We start from the raw sequence: 21,151 nt of genomic DNA on the forward strand, positions 1-21,151 counted from the left end.
AAAAGCTAGCCTGTGGGTTTAGCTTGAGTGAGAAGTACCTTAACCATCAAGATAACTCCTGCCCATCACAATCTGTCTTAACCCTAATGAATGAATGTTGAGAGATAATTTACTGGTATCATTTGGTCTGTTTTGCTAGAACAAAGCCATTTAGTACGGAGCCAAGAGAAGTCACAGTCATGTCAGGATTTCATGTTGTATTGAAGTGACTAAACACAGAAGGAATGTAGCGTGCATCTTTCAGCAAAAAAAATGCAGGGGGATGACAACCCGCTCCATAAATATTGCTGTCATCTACCTTTAAGATTATTTTTTCAAACATTAGTAGGAAGAGAATCAAATAACACATTTAGAAACAAAATCAAGTGCATAACCTTGAAAGGAAGTGAGAGGGTTTTTGAAATGAAAAAAACACTCTTTTTCTCTGCTGCTTTCTCTTTGTGAGTCATACTCTGGGAGTGGTACCAGAATGTCTTGTTGTCCTATTTCTATGGAAAAAATCCTTGAGCAAGTTCATTCTTGATTAAGTTAGCATGGTTCCAAGCAAATGTAAAACGCTGAATCTTTGATTCAGTGTTTTCTATTGTTTAGAATGCACTGGGAGAAGGAGGGAGGCAATCGCATGGTTTTGTTAACAGTGCTTCAGCACTGGCATTGCTGTGAACAGCACTGGAGTAACATTTCCCTGTGTTTGTCAGCTTCACTAAAGGAAAATTTTTTGGATACAATTTAGGGATCAAATTTCTCAATACACCTGTTTCAGCAGCGAATTAATACTCGCACCCCAGCTCTAACAGTTCAGTCCCACTCTATGCCACATCCATTATCCCTTCAACTGCGTTAACAAACCAGATCCTTGAAATTATCTGGATTCCTACAGCGTGGATCAAAGGTAACTCTCCTTTCCAAAAAGGATGGGGAAGTAAGAGAGAAGAAGCTAGCTTGACTACCAAAACAAGCATGTGTCATCGTATCCAAAACTGTGAATCGAAGCTGACACAGATAAGTGGGATAACTTCTGGTGTCAATAATTTTTCCCACAGCATAAATGCTTACTAAATCTGTTAGGAAAGTTTTAATGTGAACAGAAAAGAGCTACCCTCCACTGAAGTACAAGTGCCTCAGTAGAAGTGTTATAATTGTATAATCACATCACTATAATTGGTAATATATTGCTGCTCAGATAATGCCTTTGCTCATTTTCACTTTCATAATTCATTTACACTGATAAGACAATCTGGGTAGCTGCAATCACATATGTAGGCATTGGTTCTTTGTGAATAATGAAATTAAAAACTAAAAATGGTGGCCTACATTTATTTGCTCATTAGAAGCCTACTTCTTGGTACAGAGACAGTTTACTGAGTAAAACATCTCTTTTACATGTACAACTGTTGAGTTTAGTTCTTTACACATGAAGGAATGGCAGCTTCTAGACTCACAATGTCAGAAATGGCTTTCAGTGTCAATTAAGAAGAGAAACAGGGAAACTGAAATATTTGTGATGGGTAGAGACATCTTGTAATGGTGATAATGCAAATAAGAGTTCTTTCAATGGAGAAGGTGGGACTTTCATGAAGCGAAGCAACAAATACTTTTGCATTTCTGACACTTTCCTCTGAGGCAACTCAGCAGGAAAAAAACAAAAACAAAACAAACCCCCCCACACACACACAAAAAAAACCCACCAACAAAACAACCCTCTTTTATTTGTTATATAATTTTAATGGTGCTGAGTGTATGAGTGTATAGTGAGAAGCCTTCAACTACCTATAAAAATGTGAGTACAACATTTAAGACTTCATCACTTAATGTGGTACATACTTACACTATTATACCAAATACTGTGCAATATTGTAACACGCTAGCTGCATGCTGCACTAGAAAGGAATGCAATGTCATTATTTGGTTTAAGTGGGGGTGGCATTAGATAAAACTATCCCTTCCCATCTATACTTCCCTTCCTTACTATTCCACAGATTACTGCAAAAAATCCTGCTAAAATAAAATTTTAGATGATGCTGTGCAACTGTTTTTTTCTTTCAATGTCTAACTCCCTTCATCTGCACAGTCCAAAGCTTCACAGTTGCATTAAACATGGTGACATCTATTCAAGAGGATCATAATACAAATTACAATCTGCTGATTTTATTGTTAAAAATAAATTTAATGACAAACCAGGATACGATCGAGTGCATGTGAGCCGAGGAGCCCATCCTTAGTTTGCCTATCTGCAAAAACATAGCTCATTAGCGAGAGTGGCAAAAATCCAAAATCATAGCAATAAATAGCAAATTTGTTGCAATCTGTTTCTGTGTTACTACTATAGCTGCAGCCAAGTGATAGACAAAGGGAGGTAAACATGTTTCATTCCTTTGGGAGAAGGGGGGGGAAAAAAAAAAAAAAAAAAAAAAAAAAGGAGAAAAAAAATACAAGCTTCAGGGAATCATTCTTGTCCTATCAGGTGACTTTCCCACTGAGCAATTAAGAAAAGAGAAATCACATCCAGTAACAACTAACATTGAAAAACTGCAACATACTTGATATAGCCCAGTATTCGTAAAAGGGAGTGACCAATAAACCTTAAACAAATTCCACTACATCCATAAAATACCGTGCTTTTTTGCCCAAGTAAAGTAAATTTGTTGTGAGGTCTCATTTATTGTGCTGTAATTCAATAGCCTCTAATTATACTAGTGTAAGTGAGACCAGAACCAGGCTAATTTTATTAAATTATGGACTTGATGGAGAAATCACAGGCTGAAGTTCTATGGTCTATGCTCTGTGGGCATGACATCAACTGTATTTTGTAAATTATGCCATAAAAACTATTATATACATTTTTTTCCTTATTTGAAAACCCCAAACCTCTTTCACACCGTCCATTTCAGAAAAAAAAATCTGTAGTCCAACACCACATTTTACCTGAAGGAATGAATTGAATGTTGGATCTTGACATTTTCTTACATCTCTGAGCAGTCTCCCAAAGGTACAAGATTTTCAGATCTTACAGATTGAACCACAAAGTCCCAGTGCAGCCAGGAATTGGAGTGCCTTTAAATGTTACTAGGTCCTAATGGATTGGATAGAAGCAGATGACTGAGCAAATATAACCCATAGATGGGCCATGAAGTATTTTTTGCTGAGATAAAGAAATGCATTTTGCAGCAGTCCTTTTTTGAAAATCACCAACTAATTTTCAGAAGTGAAGCATCATATGGAGATTTTTGCATTCATGCCCATGTATGAAGCTGGAAGTGATCCCATGCATGTGGCAGTCTGCCAACTTCAGTAAGGCATGGGTGCCAGCTAAAGACAGATTTAATATATCTTGTACAATGTAGAAAAAAAAAAAAATCAGTTCCACTCCAAGAGGATCATCATAATGTTAATCATTATCAAATGATAAGAATGCCTTTTAGTGTGAGAAATCACATCTGTTATCACTTTACATTGTCATTATAGAGCTTTACACAGTATCTGAGTCTTTTTCAATGCAGAGTCACCATATGTAAAAGCTGTTTTTCATTAGTGGGAATGAAAAAAAATATAGTTAATCTTTAAAACTTCTATGAATTCTATCTTTTCTTCAAGATCCCTCCCCTTGAAATTTTCCTCTACTGAAGATGATGTCTTAAAGTATAAAGTTTCACTTTATTTCTTCAGTCATTAAAACTAAGCATGTATTTGCGATTACATTTAACATATAAAGGTTGAAAAGTATTTTAAAATCAAGTTCTATTAATAACCATGTTTCCTTAAATAGTAACGTGATTCAAGGACTCTGCAAGTTCTTCATCCTCCTCTCCCAAACCAATGAGATAATTTTAGCTTTGAACTGATGATGAAAATGTTCTGAACTTCCAAACTAAAAGGCCTTTAAGTAAAACTCACAGGAAATTATATACTTTCATTAACTCATTATCCACTCTTTCCATTTCGCTTTCATCTTGTATGTGAACACAAGGATATTTTTAAACTACACACAATGGCATTCTGCATACAGCCCTTTGTCATAAAGAAAAGAAGATCAGCAATGTTAGGCTACATATGACCTCATGCTAAGACAAGGCTGACTCTCTCATGTACCCAGAATGAATCTGGTCAAAGCTGGGTGTAAACAAAGGGAGAAATGGGTGACAGAAACAGCTCCATATGGCTTATGCCCACCTGAGACACCTAATTTTTCTGGGAAGTGATAAAATTAACATATTATGGCATGTTTGTTAGTGTTGGATTTAATTAGACCGTAGCAGAGCTGGCATGTGATGTTTAAAAGTATGCAAGATTCTAATAACAAAAGAGAAATAAAATTAGAAGACCAAATCTAAGCCAAGATTTTCTGTAAGAATTCTATCATCTTTATTTTAAACATCAGGACAGACATTGCCACAGTTGTATTAAATCTATCACAATTTGGTCTTCTGAAAGGCTCTAACACAAACTTTGTTTTAGGCTGTCACAGCGACAGGAGCAACTCAGAAAGTTTGGACTGAGCTATAAACTGTCGTCATTTCTGGGATGTTTGTATCCTGTGTTTACCTCATATCCAGCTCTAAAACAGACTTGCAGCTGTTGTACATTCATTTTAAACCTTTTTGTCCCTATCTGCTACATAGGCAAACCATTTTTTCTCTTAGCTAACGTTCGGTTTCATAGAGCATATGTTTATTTTGATAATATGTTTAGTTTGATTTACAACAGGGGTAAATGTGCATGTTCTGGGAATACTGAATAATAAAACAATGCATTACTGGTGAAGGAAAAGGGAATGTTTTGATATATTAAACCAGAATTAGGAATCGTAAGGCTAGGTCGTAAGTGTTCATGAGCTGTCTGTTTGGCATTCTTGGAAATTCAATTTCTGTTTCACAGGACAGAAATATATTACCAATCTTTAAATTCTTACCAAAAAGATCATGTGGCATAGCCCACTTAAGAGTGGAAAGCTACTAAGTATGCATCATACTTTTTTTAATTACAAAGCCAGGAAACCAATTAATTATATAAGTTCAGAAGTGTGTTGAATCAAAATGGTTTAACACTTTCATGCCTAGTTGCTTCTACACATTACATATTTAAACATTTCTGCAACAGTAGGGATGTTCTAGCAACAAAGTGAAGAGGGAATCCCTTCCTGATGTGTAGCTCACACAAGGCAGACAGTGGATAACTGAATTACTCAAGTGAACAACTAAGAGTAGAATTAAATATTTCTTTCATGGGAGCAAAGCTTCCTCATAGTTGCTACCAAACTATTTACATGTGTATGTTATTAACTATCTTCATTTTGACAAGTCTTTGACAAACATTTCTTTATTATTTCTAGAGAAACAAGCAATATTAAATCAGTCTGCTTAGAAAGGAACTTCAAAGTCAAAAGGCCCAAATAAGCCAAAGCTTTTATTCACAGCATTTTAAGAGTGTCATACTTCTAACATTTACATGAACCAGAAAGTATCTAGTAGAGATAAACTTAATTTGAAGAGTATAATTTTTTTTAATTCCTTTTACATATACTTTCACCACTCTAAGTAATATTTCCTATAATTTAATGATTGCAGTTTTCCTTCCAGAGATGAGCGTACTATTTCACTGTATAAATCAAAACAGTTACACAGTTCTGAGGAGTCTTCATGATGGGAATAGGAAGGAAGGACTCAACACGTTCCAGGGGTTTATAATGATGTGCCACTGTTAAAAGTATCAAATACACACACTACATGGAGAAACTGAGACATTAATATCTTTTCATTATTAACTTGGGCTTGTAACCAAGTTAAGCTTTACAGAAAAAAAAAAAAAGAAGAAAAAAAAACCAAACCAAAACAAAACAAACAAAACCAGACGTATTTGTCTGTAAAACATACTTAAAGAAACACGCACAAAAAATAGTCACAGGGAAATTAATTTGAAGTCTCATTTTTGTTCTAATTATGTAAAATTAAGACCAATAATGTCTGTTCAAGAGAGATATAACACTAAAATAGGGTTTCTTTGTCACAGCAGTATATGTCAGGGACAAGGCTATTATATTTCCATTTTACAGCCATTGACTATTGCAGGATTATCCCATAAACTGTGTTTGTAAACTTTAACTGACTTTACGTCTGGTGAAGGTGTCTTAGCAGTAATTGAAACATATATTCCAAATTACCAAAGAACGAATATACGATCAGAGAAAACCTTCTGTGATACTTTAGCAGTTTTCTGTGAAAGAGAAACATTTAATTTCTAATTACACATAAAATCCAAGGTCTTTCTAGTTAAGTTGGAAAGAATTAAATCAGAGTTGGTCAGTAATTTTCTAACTGAACTTGTTATCCAATGGAAAATTTCAGGATTTTGTGCACATTTTACTTTGCTCATAAAATTATATCGATCTCAGAGATTTCTTGACTATAGGTACGTATTCCACTGGGTTGCTCAGAGCTGTGGCGCTGGGTCATCTCTGGCAGCATAGGGGCTCCAACCACTGGTTTTTAAACAACCAGTTTACTGCTATCTCAGTTTATGGTCTTAAAAGTAGAAAAAGTCAGAAAGATGTTGATTCAAATCTTGTAAAAGACATTTCAGAATACCCATTCTTCTGAGGATTTAATCTTGGTGGCCTTTTCCAAGGTTTTTTTTATGTATTTAATTTTCTTCGCAGCAGGAACTCTGCATTCCAGCCCACCCTAACAGAAATCAATGCCAATGATGTAATGCTTTTTGCAGTGCAGTTGCCTGTGCATTAGAAAATAACACACTGATGATAAAAAGGGACTGTCAAAAGGTACAACCATTTGCAGCTCCAGCTGAGTGTCGCATGTTTGACATCTCTGACAAACAGGGGTCTCGTTTATCTTACCTGGATGTATTTGGGGTTAGGAAATACAGTGATATTAATAAAAATCTTCAGTATAGAGGATAATATTCAAACTTTCATCGAGCCTTTAATAAAAAGGGAAAAGAAAGCTACTGACTATGACTAAGTGGTGTCAGAGGTATTATAAAAACAAGAAAGGAGGAAAGAAACCATTCAAACCAAACATATAACTGCAGGTGAGCACAGTTAGATGTTGATTCTTCAATAAATTCTGCAGACAACACAGCAGAAAAAAAAACAACAATTGTATTTAATTTCAATTTTCTCAGGGAAAAAAAAAAAAGAAAACAAACAGTTCTGTATTGTAGATGAACAAAAGAAAGAGGTAAATACTACCCAGCAGTCTGTTCCTTAGTGTCCTTCTGGCATAAATTACACTAACAGTGAACTATTCAAATGTAGCTGCCTCCAAACACTATTTATCAGAGACATTCACAACAATTAAAGATCTGCATAATATTTACGGAGGCTACTTGTTTTCCTGTGGGCGCCAAAAGTCTGGAGAAGGGTTGGGTCAGACAAACTGCAGCCAATGTCAAACAACAGATAATGGAGCTTAAGCACTTGCATAGACAAACATCTTCGTTTAGATCTCTCCCTGTTAAATAACACTGCATCAAATAATATCTGCATTAGAACTTTAGAAGGTTGCACAGCTGGAATTCAACAGCCTCTAAGGCTGAAAAACTCAAAGAAGTAGTAGCAACAAACCCAGGCAATAATGCTGAATGACTGTGATTGCTAACGTTTAGTTATGCCATCACGCATTAGCCATGAGATCAGTGAGGAAGACCTGAGAAAAAGGTGTTGGCTTTTTTTTTTTAATTTTGAGGGATATTTGTAGAACTACTAGTTCTGGAAAAAGTAAAGTTTTAATATATGTCTCATGTTTTGCTGTTCTTCAGCAGATGATACCTCAAGGTACACTGGCTTCCCTGAAGGTCTAAAATCAGATGTATTTGCCTAAATTGCCAAACAGAGAAGCAATTTAGGAATACCTTTTTTTTTTTTTCTCATCATTTTATGACGCTGACTCAGGTGAGCATTACTTCTCTTACTCATTCTAAAGAACCCATACTAAACCTCCTGACTGTCCAGCTTCATTGCACAGACCATACACAGCCCAATGGCAGCTAATGAATACTTACTCTCAGGGCATTCAGGTCAAGAAGAATCAAAATTTTTAAACAGCAGTTTTCAGCTTTTTTTGCTTTGCAGACACCCTAAATATTGCCAGCGGTGGTGATACTTTATACAGCAAAGGCAAACAATAGATTTAGGGGAGTTTAGGTTACAAGTCTGTGACTGCTAGTTATAGATTACCCAGCAGTACTTAACTGATTCGGTTGAGGTGCGAACACGTGATTACAATTGACTTGAATTAGCCAAAGCACACAGCACAGATGTTTATCCTGGCCTTCTTTCAGGCTAGCTTTTTGTTGGCTAGAGAAGCACAGATGTTATCTGATGTATCATAAAGCTCGAATGATGTGGGCAGTACTTGATCTGCTAGTTCAAAGGTAACCTTTCAAAAATATTGGAATAAAATTGAACCCTCAGGACAAGTTCTTTCTGTCATGACAACACTTTCTGTCATGTTTTGATCTAATACTAGGTACCCTAGAGGAGGACTTATAGTATCACAGAATCAAGGACTTAAAACATGAATAATTGAAGACTATGATTGCTTTGTTGGAGAGCTGTTCAAGCAGGACCATCTCCTTTTACTTCAGATATTCCCACTCTCAAACAACTTCCTTCATTGTAAGGAAGCAGCTAGATATAGAAGCGCAAAAGGAATCCAGCGTAGGAACTGACTGAAGTTTACAGTAGGGGTAAAAACAGTTGTTATGGGTTATTTTTAACACTGAAGAATTCTCTGCATGGCATCAAAACCAGTCATACTAGAACTGCTAAGAAAGATCGCATGAAAGCAGCAATGAGAGTTGGGAGGCAAGAATGAATCATGGGAGACAACTTAATCCATGATGGCCCCTGAAAAAGGTCAACTTTTAGGGACCGTGTAACTGAAAAAACCCTTCAGCTCACAAAAGACCAGTTTGGAAATCACTTTCCTAGCAGAACCACAGCAATAACTGCAACAGATCGTGTTAACAGTATTTGACATACATTTAGGAAATTACATATGCTGGCAAAGTCAGAATGACCCAAACTTCTAGGAGTAAGACGCATACTGCTTTAAGATCACTATTCCTTGCATATATGTACTCAGAGAATATCTGTCTATGGTCTGAGCCACAGACTACTCTGCAACCAGCTGCATCCTTTAACAGATATCAAATGCCTTTAGTAGTTCTTTACAAGTAAGTCTAAGCAGTTTTCTAAAAGAAAAGAAAGGTTGGGGAGAAGGCTGGTTTCTTCAGTCTGCAACACTGCCTGACTAATTGTGAAGCTTTATGGACCTTGAAAACAGAGTCACTTCGTTGTCAGCTGTAACTTTATAACTGATGTATTCAATTTCTGTTCAGCTTCCCTTAACCACAGCAGAGTGCAATTTCCTCTTTTATTTTAGTCACAACTGCTCAGTTTTCTCTACCTCTTTAGTAAAACTCAAGGATTGACTTTATATTAAGTTCTGGCCACCTCTGTAGGTCCTCTCCATGAGGCCTTGTTTTAAAAAGCTCCATAAATTGCATTGGTGACCTCACATACTTGAAATTGTATGGGAAGGCAGTAAAGGAAAAACAAAAAAGCTCCCAAACTGCTGTTACGAGAGAATGAGTAAAGTACTCCATCACTCTGAAGTTTGTGGGTCAAGCTTAGACCGTTTGGTCCTTGGTTGGTTGCTTGGCTGATTGGTTGGTTATTTTTTTCTTCTTTCTGGGGGGCTTTGGACGTTTTGCTTCTTTTCTGACAAAAAAAACCCTCTTGCAGGTTAGATACGACAAAACAGTAGTAGCACTGGGGGACTTGCTAGCATTCGGTAGATCTTAAACCTTCTTTACAATCTCAGATTTCTAATAGTCTCCAGTAAATGGCAGTAGAAATAACTGCAACTGTTTCGTTCCAGCCCTCCTCGAGAGATAACCCAGAGTAAACTCGGGAGTAAACCCGATTGGATGGCAAACACAAACAAAATGGAACAGTACTAACTGCTTAGTTCACTCCTAAACAATTATTTATCTTACAGAAAACTTCTGTCAGACACAATTTTGATAAACCTGAGGTTGTGTTTCTCTTTCAGATGTATGAAGCCAATGCCTATTTTTATTATAACTTCCACTAGTAACTATGTAATTTCAGTATTTAGGCATTTACATTTTTCAAACTCTATATAATTAACAAGACAAAAGGCTTTTTATAGCTTATCCAGATATTTTGACTTCATTTTGTTGTAGAGGTGGAGCAGAAACTGAGAGTTACACGTGGGAGGGCAGTATGAACTCTGAGTTTTTGACCAATAGCTCTGAGAAACCACTGTTTTGTGGCAGGCTTCAATGTGCACCAGCTAAATTGGAGAATGGAATTTTTGAAAGAAACATTTATAATAATTGGTCAGTCTGCAGGGCAAACAAGGGCCCCTGCACAAGGAGCTGGCAGGAGTTCAAAATAGGAGGAAAGCAATTATTTGTGTAGTGGAATATACGCAATCTCTTCTAGGCAGAGATCTGAATTGAACATTTATAAGTTAAATAGTCACAGAATGCAACTTTTAGGAAATCTTAGAAGAGTCTGATGTAGCATAAGTAGAGCCAGAAGTTTAACATAAATAATAATAAAGAATATAGACATTTGAGACTTCATTTAATTGCAGTTTAGCATCAGGAAATGTTATCTCCAATTTCCTTTGCAGTGTTCTTAGATAAAATACTTAATTTTAATTGGAAGCATATGTGAGGGGGGTTTGTACATGTACATTTAAAGGTCTACATATGGGGAATTTCAGTATTATATTGTATTATTTGGGAACTGTGAGACCTGTACAGACATGCTGCTGCTGTTCTTAGTGATATCATAGGCAAATTATGGCTTGTGCACCACTTCTTCAATTTGCAATTATTTCTAGTAGAGCTTTCTATAATCACAGCAATTCACCAACCCATAGTAAATTGAAGGATTAGCATTTAGTCTAATCCATCAGAAGCACCGATATGTGCCAGAAATTGCAGCAAAAAATTAACATGAACCAGAAAATTAATTCCGTGGCTCCTGTACATGATAATAATGGAAATACCTTTCTAACAGCAAAATAACATCATTATTCTAATATGACTGGATGAAAGAGTTCTCTAAATTGCTAATCCTAAGTAGCTGAAATATGTATAGTTATTGAAAAATCTAACATTTCCCATATTATAAATTTAATTAGATACATAGTTTTAGGTTACAAAGTTATAATTACAAATTGTTTACCTTGACTACTCGGGCACAGAAACAGACTGGTTTCAAAATCAAAAGAAGTTGTTCACAATTTATAATAGAACAATTCTTACTGTAATTATAGCACTAATGGGATACATATCAATCAATAGGTAAATCATTATATAATGTCTTCATTTTTCTGCTCAGAGTATTTCTGAAACCATATTTGATGAATAACAGCTTTGAATTTACTTAAATTCCCTTTAGAAATAGCTGTCATTTGGTTTACTTTTAAGTGCTTAAGATTTTCCTTTAAGGAAAAATTTTCACATTAGGAAAAAGTAAAAACAGGCAGCACTACAAGTAAAAATTACTTGAACCGTACATCCATTTGTTCCTAATACAGTTAGCAGTAAGTGACAATTTCTGTCTCACCATTTTTTATCATAGTTATCCACCTGTAACTCTAGCTCTTCTCCTCCCCTCTCTTTGTTCAGTCCTCACAAAATTATAAACCTTTATATCACAAAATGTTAAGATTTAATAATGATAAACTCTTCAATTAACCTATACTGAACTTTCATATTTTAGGCAAATTGAGCATACAAAAAGGACAATAAGCAAACACCAAATACAGTATAAAATAAAATGTGAACAAGGAACTTAGAAAAAACAAAGGTATGCGGTTTTGGAAATTGTTCTATAGCTCTTCCACCAGTATCCACAGATCTGATGAAGGAATGACTGGGTGAGGTTCCCTAACTAAAGGTACCCATTCCCATCCATTTCAGACCTATCTGGATTCCATTAGATGTCTTTAAAAACATTCTCTCCTCAGAAAATTCAGCAGGTGTGGAGGAAGCCATTTCTTTACTTTCATTGACATCAAGCCAAGTTTCCTCAAATCAGTGACTTGGGCCCCTTTTTGCCTCTACAAAATGTGTACGCTTGCAGTGGTTGGCGTTTCTCACAGCAGCATCGCAGGATCAACAAACTGGCTCTATGAGTCAGTCCCTTTTAGTGTTTGAAACAGTTTAGACTCTCCATTCTGCAGAAATTGGGATCTATTATGTTGGATGTGGAGGAAAAAGAAAGGGAAGAAGTTAAGGAAAGAAGCTTATGCTTTTCCTCAAATCCCTTTTGCCATCTAAGCTACCATAAATTAGAATTAGGACAGTGATGGCAATAACATATTCTCTCTTTAAATTAACAATTACATAAAGTAGCCTGTTCTAACCACGTGTGAACTGCAGTCTCCCAAACTCCTGGGACCTTGGATTTTCTGGCCTCTTAGAGACAATTCTAGCAACTTAGTATATCTGTGAAAAGTAAGCTATTTTCTCACTATTGAATTCAAAGCTCAGAAATGGAACTCACCCCTAATACTACGTTCACAATGGTGGAGATACAAGAAGCTACCTGCAAAGAAGATGCCTACTTGCCAAATAAGATAAATGGAGAGGGTCTGACTGTTCTGTGGGTGACACTGAGTGAACTGGCAGAGAGCAAACATATACCATAGGCAGCACACCATTTCACAGAACAATGAACACAGACTTAAGTCAAGTCTACCTGCAGATTAAAGAGAAACCAAGCACTGTAAGACCAGTAAAGTATATAGAGCTCTGCTTTAAATCTGGTTCTCTGGGTTCTGAATGAAAAGAAGCTGCTTCTCTTTCAGAGCTCACTAACCATGCTCTATCAGTATCTGAAAATAAACTCTAGGCAGAAAATCTGGTCCTACTGACACCAGAATGCATTTAAGCTGGAGATTTATTTAAGTTGGAGTCTAAAGTAAGATTCAATCCAATAGAAAATTAAAGGGCTAAGGAAGAAAAAGTGCAGTCAGAGGCATCAAATGGTCTGAGAAGGACCCTGTTGGCTAGGCTGTGACAAGAGGTCTGAAGTTGAAGGTGTGTAACACCCCCCTTCAGTGAGGCAGCTGGAATTCCAGCAGTGGCTTGAATGGCTTTTGTTCTTACTCTTCTGCATAACAAAGAATTATAAAAGCTACGCTATTATATGAGTTATTTAGCTGTCACTTGTTATTTGGTTTTGTTTTCTCCCTGAAGTACAAAACCTTAGAAGCTCGCAGTCTGCATACTGAAAATGTCTTAATTCAAAGACCAGAATCTCCAGTCAAGATAGAAATCTACACAGCTCATTTTCACAAGTAAATCCTCTGATTTCACAAGTAAATTCAGTGAGCTTCTGTTTTATACGCTCAGGCATCAATAAACTCAGCACCAGTGCTAAGAATCAAGTTATTAATTTCAAATTAATCTCTTCTCTGCCAGGTAATCTCCTTGCTTGCATAATTGCTGCAATTGCAATGTAAAGAAAATAGAGTTGCATTTTTACTTGCTGTGCAGAAGGCAGAGCTTGGCTGTAAGGCCACATGGACCCAATGAAAGTTACGTATGGTTTTCATTCTATTCAAAATACCCAAGCCTTTATCACAGCACTTAGGGAGAGCATTAGGTTAACAAGGTCTAAGTAAACCTATAGATTAGAAAATGCATAGAAAAGCCCTTTCATTCAAGCTCCCACAATACCCAGCTTTTCTTACTGGGCATTCAAATAAGGATTTTCATGTATCCTTAAGCTTATTTATCTCAATTATCTTATAGAAGAGTCTGCATTTACAAAAATTAAAAAAGAAACACAAAAACCAACACAGCAAGACATATGAGATTAAATATATATCAAGTTCTGCAGCCAAATCCATAATTAAATGTCTATTATGAGAAAAGCTGAAATGCTAACAGAAAATAAAAGCTCATTTTAAGTAAGGACCTACTGTGCAGCTTTTAAACACTATCTAGATAGTTACCTAAATGGAACCCTATGTTCTTTCAGAAATAATGACCTGCTTACAAGAAGATAATCGGCACTTTCGACTGGCAAAATACCATAAAACTGTTCTGAAATCACATGTATACATTGGTGAAAAATCTGTAGGCCTGTGGACACCATCCACAAGAGCAGATTCAGCTTCATAATTCGCACCATGTCTTGAGTTCAGCATAAATATATTACCATATACTACTTTAAAACCTCAGTAATTTGGCTTCATACCTACTTAGTTTCATTAGCAGTTCCCCTACCTAAGATGAAACAATTCTCCTGACTGACGATTTATAACAGAATTCTTCCCAAGTGTGATCATCCGTGGCAGTCCCACTTATCTGCCTCTGTCCCCTACCACATACAAACATACTTCTACTTTGATATCTGTGCATCAGCAAAATGAATCCTTTTCCTTAATGTCTGATGCTTATTACTACAAACTGAGCAGAGAGATCTGCTCTGAAAAATTCAACTCTTCAAAATTTCCCCATACAATATTCATAAAATTGACTAGTCAATGATCTCCAATTGAGTAGTGAATAATTTAAATGAAATCACAGCATAGTCTGAAAAATAGTCAGCTGAGCACGTATCTAATAATATAACCTGTTTCATTTAAATACAAGTATCTTAGTACTATCTTGTCCTGCAGTCACAACAGTCACGCGGTTGGCACCAACCTGTGAAAGATGAACAGTTTTCAGACACTTCATTCAATTTTGATACACCACAAACTCCAACTATTGTTTTAACTACTCCTAAAGAAGCATGAATCTTATTTCCTGGAGCTGTTGTACTGAGAGTGTCACTAATGTTTAGTTATTTACATCAATTACGTTTATTTACATTAGTTTGTTTAATGGAACCATTCCAGAGGCAGCTGAAGAAATGTTTCAGCCCAAGAGCTTAGCAGTACCAGAGAATTTACAGAACAAACAAAAGCAGCAGCTTAGACATTATACAAACGGAAGCCTGCACAAACTGATGGAGGTCTCTAGTAGCAGAAACTCAGAGGCATCGGGAAATTATCAAAATATTTGCTCTGTTATGTACACTTTGGGGTTTCTAGGGGCAAAATATCTTCAACGGAGTGAGGATAGGATTCAGAGCAAATATTCAAAAGCATATCACGGAGAAGTTTTGATAAATCCCTGGCCACAACTGAAAAGTGACTTTCAATGAAGGAAATGACTTTCTCTTGAAAGAAAGCAGCTGGTGGAAACTCCCCTTCCCCCAGCCAGCTTGAATCTCTACCCAATGCATAGGGGAAACAGGCAGTGCCATAGCCAATACATCTAATCCTCTTAGCACTATAAGTAACCCGTTTTCTTTCAACAGCTGAGACACTACATAGCATCTGTGGAATACCTTTAGAAACCCAGTGTTTCAAGTCTTTCCAGCAAATATAATGGTGTTTTTTCCTTGCTTCCAAAACCACAAATATAACACATTTATTGGTACATGTTACACCCTGACTTTCAGAGCAAAAACCAGACAAATTCTTAGAGGGAGGTGTTGAAGTTTAAGGGATTTAGAACACACTAGTTTGATGGAGTTTCTCTCTGACAGGTTGCGGGTGTTTATTTATTGATCATTTGCAACAAAACTCTACACTGAAAATTGCACTTGAGAGGAGTGAATTATACACAGCAGGTGCCTAGTGGCCCCTTCAAATAGTCCTTCAGTCAGTTTTTAGCATTTTTGAGCACCAAAATAATTGACAAAAAAACAGAGACAGAGCATCCTCCTAAACACCTTTTAATATAGACTTCTTTACCTGCACTCTCAAAAGACAAAGTATTGATACCTCCGATGCAACTGCAACAATATGCTTACCTATATATACCAACAGAAATAATGAAATAGCTCCGGCAGTGCTGATTCTGAGGATAACATGTACAAAACCATATCAGAGCAATGGAAGTGTTAACCTGAAAGGACTTACCTGCATTTCAGTTTGGATAGCAACTCTCACTAGTTATATACTTTTTAAATGAGGTGATTGAACCTTATACAGTCTGATATTAATCTAAGTAACATCATATATGACAGTGATGCACTGTATTATGAGAGTAAACACTATTCACAGCTTAGAGATAACTCTCACATTTGCTAATTAGTCATTTTAACAAACAGATGAAAACGATTTTTCCCAGGGAACAGAACAAAAGCCAAGGAGAAGCTACTCACATTCCTTTGAGCCGTTGCCACATTTTCTCTGCATGTCCTCCTATTTGATACTTTATAGAGGTGCTTTCCAGTTCCCGAGTTGTTTCAGTCGCTCGAGCCCCCATCGTTATTGTCCTACAGCAATACAGTTACAGTCAGGCTCAGCAGCATGTAAAAGCATTCTTTAGTCCACTACAAATGTCAGAAGATCCACGCATGTTAGACAGCAGCTGCTGTCATATCAAAACACATCAGAATTACAACAGCTGAGGGACGATTCTGCCTGAATCGCTATTCACTTTGATAGACAAATCCTCTCTTCCCCCCCTCCCCAAGCACAGAGCAAGTACACACAGCTCCTCTGACCTCACCAGTCTAATCCATACGGGTGAGCCAGCTACTATACTACTGACTGCTCAAGCTCCTTTCTTATGCACTTTTTCTGCTGTAGGAATACGCACAGAAGCACAAAAGATTCCTTAAAATGGACTATAATTCAATGCCATGCAGGATAATTGTGAATGGCTTTAACAATCCAGAAGGAAAGGCTGGTTTCTGCTCTGCAGGTTGGAGAAACAGGCTGCAATAGGAAAGCAGATGGTAGAAGCCAGTATCAGCCACATCACCCCACAAAAAGAGTGCATGTTCAAATGCCAGAGCTTTCCTCCCTTTAGTTGATCCTGAATTGATTCTTAAGGAATAAATATCTACCAGCCTCTCAATAAAAATATGACTGTACAAACGCTAAGCCGGTAGCGAAGACATGAATAAATCCCTGCAGAAGAGAAATCAAAGAGCTCTACAGGTTGTTATTGAAGGAATATGCTGCAATGATGACTATTCACCTTCTCCTAGCAACTCCCCACGGTAGGTAACTGTCAACGTAACTGGTGGAAAAATGCAGCAGCTGCAAGACAGCCCGCTCAGCGAATCCTTCAGGACAGCAGCATGCGTGTGTCAAAATCTGATGTTGAACTGTGTGTGTCTGCCAGCAAAAAACAATTAAGTGCACGCAAACAGCAAAAGGGTTGAGGACTAAACAGTACGTCAGCCATGCAGCAGACTGCCAGCTCTGCCTTTCAAGTGTAAATCTAAGAACCTTGTTGTACAGCCAAAGCTGGGTTTGGAGAGGGCAAGGGAGAGGATTTCCTTGCTGCTTGCTTAGACACAGACTTGGGTTTGAAAAGCTGCTCCTGTGCTCTGCAAATAGCACCTGTCTTGCTTGATGAGTCAGTAACAATCTTCTTTTCTGAAGCAGCTGCCAAATAATCAAATATACCACAGACTTATCTCAGTGATCATGTTTGTTTTAATCAGAGTAAGAGCTCTGCAAGAAGCCAGGCGAGAGGGGTGTGCCAAGTAGGAGTAAATATGTTTGAACTAAGCCAGCTACTGGTGTCACTGCCAGTCAGGAAACAGCTTTGGGTCCAGGATGAAACAGTGAGGATGAGTGTCCTCACATGCTGACTCCTAAGGGTTAGGAGAGGCGTATCTCAGTATGGCTTTAACTACTATGTTAATTTTTACAAAGATGTGAGATGATGAGAGGCTCCCATCTGACGCAACTGGCAGAAATGGATAATATCATTAAGTACTCAGGATCTTACGGAAAAGTAGAAAAGCTCATTGCTTTGAAATAATTGTAACACTTCAGAATTTCCTAATCAATTTTCTTTCTCTAGGATATCTTTTATGCACATCATAGACTTAAGATATACCCCACGAGAGTTATAAACCGTTTTGAGATGCATTTTTTACACACTGATTTCAGGTGGATAATTAAATAGTACATCTCAATTACTTCTGTGGATTTAACACATAGACAATTTTAAACTAGTATTAATTCATCGACTTTCACAGAATTATTCCTGATTCAGACATGTAAGAGTCAGTCCCATAAAATTCACTAGCAATATCTGAAAAACAGTCACTGGATGAGCAACATCTCTTACAATTCTCAAATAGCATCATAAAACAACAGTGAAGTTCAAAAACTTCAAAGCGTTTATTTGGTTAAAGGCAGCAGTAGTACCTTCGAAACTTCACTGAGGAACAACTTAAAAACTTCCAAACTTCCCACTCTTGTTATGCACGGAGCTCAACTAAAGTTTGTAAGAAAGAGTATAAATATCCTTCCATGGAATAACTAATGAGAACGTCTCACACTAATCTGGGTTCTTCCCTGCCTTTTAACCGCCAGACATCTGAAGCAACACAAAGAAATCAAGTATTTATAGAAACCACATAAACCTCTAGGGACAGAGTGGAATTTTAAGGGCCTATTTTTTCTCATAAAGTATTCCCAGCTCTTGTCCAATTCTACAATGAAAAAATAGTGGTGTTTCTAAGTTGTTCTCTCTCCCTCAAAAGGAAACAAGAAGTTGAAAGTATATTGCTTTGATTTACTGGAGAAAAGTATTATGAGCAGGAAGTCCTTCAGGAAAGGAGGAAGCAACAAACTGCCCAAACAATATCACTACAAGTGAAGATGCACCTGTCAACTTCACCAGAACTCCGCAAATGAAAATTGTAAAAACTCCGTTTCCCCTAGGACCCGAACACCGCAACAACAGAAATTCCTACCACAAAAGCACCTGGCATGGATTAAGCAAAGGACAAACAAAGCAGCCTCCCCCCACAAAGGTTTATCCTGAGGATCAATATAGCAAACCACTAGGGATGGCGCAGAAAGATGAAACCGTCTCTCTGAAAATGAAAGAAACAGCAGGAAACACATAAAAAAGGATAGAAAAGGCATTAGAAGATCAAGGAAGTAGACAGAGCAAGTGTTCTGTATGTCCCTGAGGAGAGAGAAACAAACCACTGAAAACAAATTCAAAAACCAAACAACTTTTAGGTATGTTGCTATCTTGGAAACGTGAGCAAAGAATTTCTCATGGAGACATGGGGAAAGGAAGGTCCTTTCCTCCCTTTAGCTTCTCTGAATAATGCTCAGAGAACGAAGCAGCCCAGCCTGCACCCTTCCTCCCGCTCAGAGGAAGGACAGAGCCAAAGCACCCCTCTGGCTGCATGAGGTGACATGGGGCAGAAAGGGCAGGAATATGCCGCGGGAATATAGAACAACCATACACTACAGCCATATGTAACAATGAGGGGATCAGGGGAGGAATTACGGACAACACGACTTGCTCAAAAATCCACATCTGTGCTGCTGCAGTCCAAGCTGCTCTAAAGATCCAGACTACTAAACAATGAGCAGCTACTTTAGGAAGCCAAATCAACCAGAGAGATAGTACCTGAAATAATAAGTTATCTTACATATCTTACTCTTTCCACATCTGGTTCTTGTTCTGGTTTTCTGTTCTTGCCCCACCCAACCCAGTGCTTGTGCCACAGTCCCAGCAAGTTGTTACTGTCCATCTTCCTTCTATAAAAATATAATCCCTTTTGCCATAGTTTTTTCTTTTGTTTGGTTTTTTTTTTTTTAGATCTCAGTATAAAATTTCCATAAAGTGAACACTAAAGGAAATATGGAGATATATAGATACGTTAGTCAATATGAAGATATATTAAAATAGGAATAATTAACTTTTTTCACCCGTAATTATGGCAAAATAAAGCTGTCCCAGTGGCACTTAATCCTCAGATAGGAAGCTACATTTTAATGATAATGTATCCTAAGCTCTTTTTCTTTCACCTAAAAATACTTCACTTCAGTAGTGATATCAATGCAAAGAAATAATTTTAAAATACACCCAACAGTAATCAAGTTGGCCTTTCAATATTGAGAACTGAGAGACTTTTACAGTTATTCCAAGGTCACACAGTTGCAATGAAAACCACTTACCTTAAAACTGGGAAAATCCTGAAGCTAGATCCGTTAGACATTAGCTACAGAAACAGGAAAGGGATTGTGTGGGTTTTGATAAGGAGAATTAGAGCTTTATTTTAAATAAATCCTCTGCTCCTGAAGGGAAATTAAATATGCTGCTTTGTTTGAAATTATCTTCAAAACATCTAACTCATGACAAATGGAAAATAAGGAAGTATCAGGAGGCCTGCAGGGTGACTTGTCAGATTAATACTCATCCCTCCAAACCTGATAACTCAAACTTCCCTGTGGTGGAACTGCAGGAGAGCCATGAACCAATTAAGAAATTTGAAAACATAAGAAAAAAAAAATCCACATAACCAACAAATCCTCAAAAATATAAGATTAATTTATTGTAAGTAGTGACAGCATATATTAGATTGATTCAGCAAGCACTGATACGTATTTCATTTTAAGCAGGTAAAGCATTGCATTTTTTTGCTGGGTAAGACAAGAGTTCAACACCACTGTAAATAACAGAGTTAAATCACTGAAGAACTGCTTGCCAGTGGACTTGAGTGTTATATGGTACTTTTGAACAGAACCTAAAGTAGAACAGAGATGTCATCATTCCAACTCTGCCCTTGCAGAAAAAGAATAGTTTGCTAGACAGTGTTCTCCATGTCCCCCTCTGCCCTCCCCTTTGTCTATTACATTCGTGTTTGTAAAATGATATGCGATCCTCTTCTTTACAAGCAGAGTTTCCAGCTTGCTTGCAATGACCAAACAGGTGAGTTATTAATCAATAAGAAACACAGCAGAGGAAAAAGGAATATTTGGTCTTACTGAAGTTCATGGACTTTATTTAAATATATAGGACTCCAGCAATCTGGCAATGGCAAAATATCGATGTTATAGTAATCTGAGATTTTCAGGTTCTTCAGATTAATAAAATTAGGAGTTACATAATTGAGGAATAGTAACTTTAAAGATATATAGATACGGTCTACACAATACATTGCCACTGGCTTAGTTGAGTAGGTGAAAGAGTTGGGATTGATATATTTATTAACAGTGATTTAAAAAGGAGACCCAACAAGGAACAGTTCCCCCGCCCCTTTTTTATTTATTTATTTTAATATTTTCTGTTACATTTGATTTACTTTCTT

At 37.0% G+C, this 21,151-nt stretch overlaps 1 protein-coding gene across 1 annotated transcript in view; it reads right to left on the bottom strand.

The window, feature by feature from the left end:
- PDE1A (phosphodiesterase 1A) overlaps window positions 1–16,345 on the bottom strand; it is a 161,634-nt gene extending 145,289 nt beyond the window's left edge. The window contains exon 1 of the mRNA XM_026853204.1: window positions 16,232–16,345. Within this exon, the coding sequence (XP_026709005.1) occupies window positions 16,232–16,335 (104 nt within the window). The 5' untranslated portion in view covers window positions 16,336–16,345. The remainder of the gene's footprint in view (window positions 1–16,231) is intronic.
- Between the last annotated feature and the right edge of the window lie 4,806 nt (window positions 16,346–21,151).

This window comes from Athene cunicularia (assembly GCF_003259725.1).
Source record: "Athene cunicularia isolate RWA chromosome 7 unlocalized genomic scaffold, athCun1 chr7_part2, whole genome shotgun sequence".
Taxonomy (NCBI): Eukaryota; Metazoa; Chordata; class Aves; order Strigiformes; family Strigidae; genus Athene; species Athene cunicularia.